General features: G+C 60.3%; 1 protein-coding gene across 1 annotated transcript in view; it reads left to right on the plus strand.

The window, feature by feature from the left end:
• The window catches only part of MNEG_13084 (hypothetical protein), a gene marked incomplete at both ends in the record, with an annotated part of 3,015 nt that extends 2,689 nt beyond the window's left edge, over window positions 1-326 (plus strand). The window contains one exon of the mRNA XM_014038444.1: window positions 109-326. Coding sequence (XP_013893898.1) covers window positions 109-326 — 218 coding nt within the window. The remainder of the gene's footprint in view (window positions 1-108) is intronic.
• Window positions 327-3,258: the final 2,932 nt, after the last annotated feature.

A 3,258-nucleotide genomic window follows, 5' to 3' on the forward strand; every position in this document is an offset into this window, starting at 1 on the left:
GCCGCCGCAATCGGCGCCGCGAGCGGCGGCGTGGCGGCGGCGGAAGCAGCGGTGGCGGTGCTGGGAGCGGCGGGGAGGGCGAGGAGGAGGAAGATCCCAACAATCCAGAAGCCGTTGCAACGGCGGCTGCGGCGACGGCGGAGCGCTTTGGGGTGTCAGACCTGCGCGAGTTGCTGCGGCGCAAGGGCGGGGGCAGCGGCGCCGCTGCAGCTGGGGGTTTGAGGGCCGCTGAGGAGGAGCGCATCGACCGGCTGGGGCCCGACGCGTTTGAGGAGGTGGCGGTCGTGGCGGACGACGAGGCGGAGAATGGCGGCGGTGGCAGCTAGGACGCCGGAAGAGTATATGTAAGTAAGGCCAGCCTTAGCCTGCCGGCTGATGTGAGCACCTTGGTTGAAAGATGGTAGTGATGGCGCCAGTGAAGAATGCTGGAATTACAGCGAGCCGCCCAAAAAGTGGAAGCAGCAGGGTGAGGGAAAGCGAACACGGCAGGCAGGGATCAACTGGGACGGCAGCAAAGTGACCCTCTTGACATCAAAATGTGACAACGACAAACTGTCAACCAGCATGGGCGCTGCTCATCCGGCCGCACTATCTGCTGCAGCCCATTCTATATTGGCCAGAACCGCCGCCGCAAGAGAACCCACCAGCTCGTCCCTGTTGGCCCTGGTCACAGTGATCACCTCGACATCCGGCCGCGCCTTGAGCCTTTCCACCTAGGGGTTGCCATTGGAGGATGATGGCAAATCCATTGTGGGGTTGCCACTTGAGGATGATGGCAAATTCATTGCGGGTAGAGGCAGACGCAGGGGGGGGCAAGGGGACCACAGGGCACTGAAGTGGATGTTCTCAAGCAGCAGCGCTGCACCCAAGTTGGATTTCCTGGTGGGCAGCCACAGGCACGGCTGGCTTCTCCCCCCATGGCTCGTTGCATGTGGCACCTCTGGAATGCTGCTGCCATTGCGCCCCAACGGCACGCTGCCCAGCACGGCTGGGCCAGCCTCAAGGACTGCCCACACCGCCCGCATGAAAGCCGGGCACGTCAACTCCATCTTGCCAACCTGCAGTAATATTGTTGATTTGATACAAGCCGTTGGCAGCCCCTCATCCGATGACAAACAACCCAGTCATGCGTGTTGTTGCAGCAGTATCCCACCATTTGTTTGGATCATTGAATTTCTGCCACTGCTCACCTCATCGATCACAACCAGTTGGATTGCCTGGGCCCTGCCACCAGTTGTGCCGGCTGCATGTCTCAGCTGCAAAAGAGGCACGGCTAGGTGCTCAATGGCAGCCACATTCACTGAGTACTTTCCGACGGTGGGGGCTCCCTGTGTGGGAGTGAGGGTGGGGCAAGCGGTCCCAAGGCAGGGAGGTTTGGCAGGTGGAGTCCCAAAGGACAGCCGGTACACGGAGTTGTCAGGCAAGCCTAGTGAACTTATTAGGCAGGGACAGAAGATATGCGGGCTGCAGTCGCAATCGCGGCTTATGGCAAATGCCGCCGCAGCAGCAAGCGCCTCTGTGCGTGCATCTTTGAGGCAACGACTGCTGCATCACAAGCAGCGCACCTTGTCAAGTGGCGCTCCCAGCCGTGCCAGCACCCCGCGTTTAGAGGTGCCATCTGGTTGCCAGGTGATTATGTCGAAGCCGGTACGGGCGCCACTGGCAGACCGGTTCTCCGCAGTCCAAAACCCCTGGAAGCTGCCACGTTGCAGACCACCTTCCTGTAGGCGATCCAAGACTGCGGCTATCAGCGTCGACTTCCCGATGCCTGGCTGCCCGGTCACAAAGACATGCTTGCCGCCAGCCGCCATCTGCTGGGCTTGCGCTCAGTTCTGGACGGCAGCTCCAAGCGGCACGTGCAAATGCTGCGGCTGCCAAAGATGCGGCTGCCGAGGATGCCAAGACTTCTGCGTTCTGGTTTATCCGGTTGATGAACTGCAGGTTGCGTGCTTGTTGTGCTTGGAACGCGCCCTCGCGCGAGAGATCGCTTCGCTTCGAACGATGTGGCTGGCGTACATGCACGGACGAGTTGTCGTCTGATATTTTGTGCGACACAGGCTCGGTCCACATATGCCTTCAATGACCCAGGTGGTGTTCGTGCTGCTGCAAGCGGCACCAAGTGCCTGCGGAGTGACGCTGTGCCCGCCGCACACGCCCAGCACAGCACGGTACCGCACTTAACCCTCTGCCCGCCCTGCACTGGATACCGGCTACCAAAAGGTTGCATTGAAACCGCGTTTTTCGCTTGGATAGCGCCTTGCACATCGCTGCAGCACGTTTGTAGTTGCACTGCATACATGAACACACTCTGAAGCCGGCAGAACCGCTGATTTCGCGGGCTGTGACAGCCCGCGCACCGAAAGTGATGTTGGACTATACACCGCGGGTATCGCAGCCTGTACTCTTCCCAAAGTGATTGCAAGCCACATATAATGGCATCTGTCGGGACAGTGGTGCCAGATACGGACGCAGACTACTGGAACATGGACCACAAATATGTGTCCAAGACTGATGACGAGGCTGAGGCGTGTACAGTCTTCCCCCGCTACAGTGAACCCATCGGGGGTCGGCGGCACGTTCGCTATAGCCGGCTTGTTCGCTATCGCGAAAAGTGAAATTGGGTAGCTGCTGGTATTGGGGGTAGCGGCGGCGTTCGCTGTAGGCAGGGTTTTCGTTATGGCGGGGTTCGCTGTAGCAGGGGAAGACTGTATGCAGGAGTTTTGTGACCGGTACACGCCTGGCTCTGAGCCCTGGGGCTTCTCCAAGGCATAGGCGAGCCGCAGGTTTGGCCGCCTGCTTTGCTTTGCTTTGATTTGATTTGCTTTGTTACAATCGTCTAGGCTAGCTAGACTCCTCGCTCCCGCCACTGTGACCAACTGGTGTGGATCAACAACAGGTGTTGAGGATAAACTAGCCGCCCACAGCAGACGGCAACACACGTAACACCAAACAAGCCAAGATAAAGCTGCAGGTATACGAACAGAGCAATGAGGGCGCACTGCACACACCCAGGAGACATGCCTGGCCCTGGGCCCTGGGGCCTCTCCAGGGCACAGGCGGGCCGCAGGTTTGACCGCCTGCGGCGACGGTAGCGCGGCATCCGCGCCCCCGGCCCCCTGTCGGCGCCCCGGGCCGCCCGATGATGATGATGATTTGTTACCACGCGTCTGCAGCTGCAAGACTCATCGGGAGACGGTCGCCGCGACGGCCCCACGGCCCATCGCCTCCGCCTCCAAAAGTGGGCAGGGCAGGCAAGCA

This window comes from Monoraphidium neglectum (assembly GCF_000611645.1).
Source record: "Monoraphidium neglectum strain SAG 48.87 unplaced genomic scaffold scaffold03614, whole genome shotgun sequence".
Lineage (NCBI taxonomy): Eukaryota > Viridiplantae > Chlorophyta > Chlorophyceae > Sphaeropleales > Selenastraceae > Monoraphidium > Monoraphidium neglectum.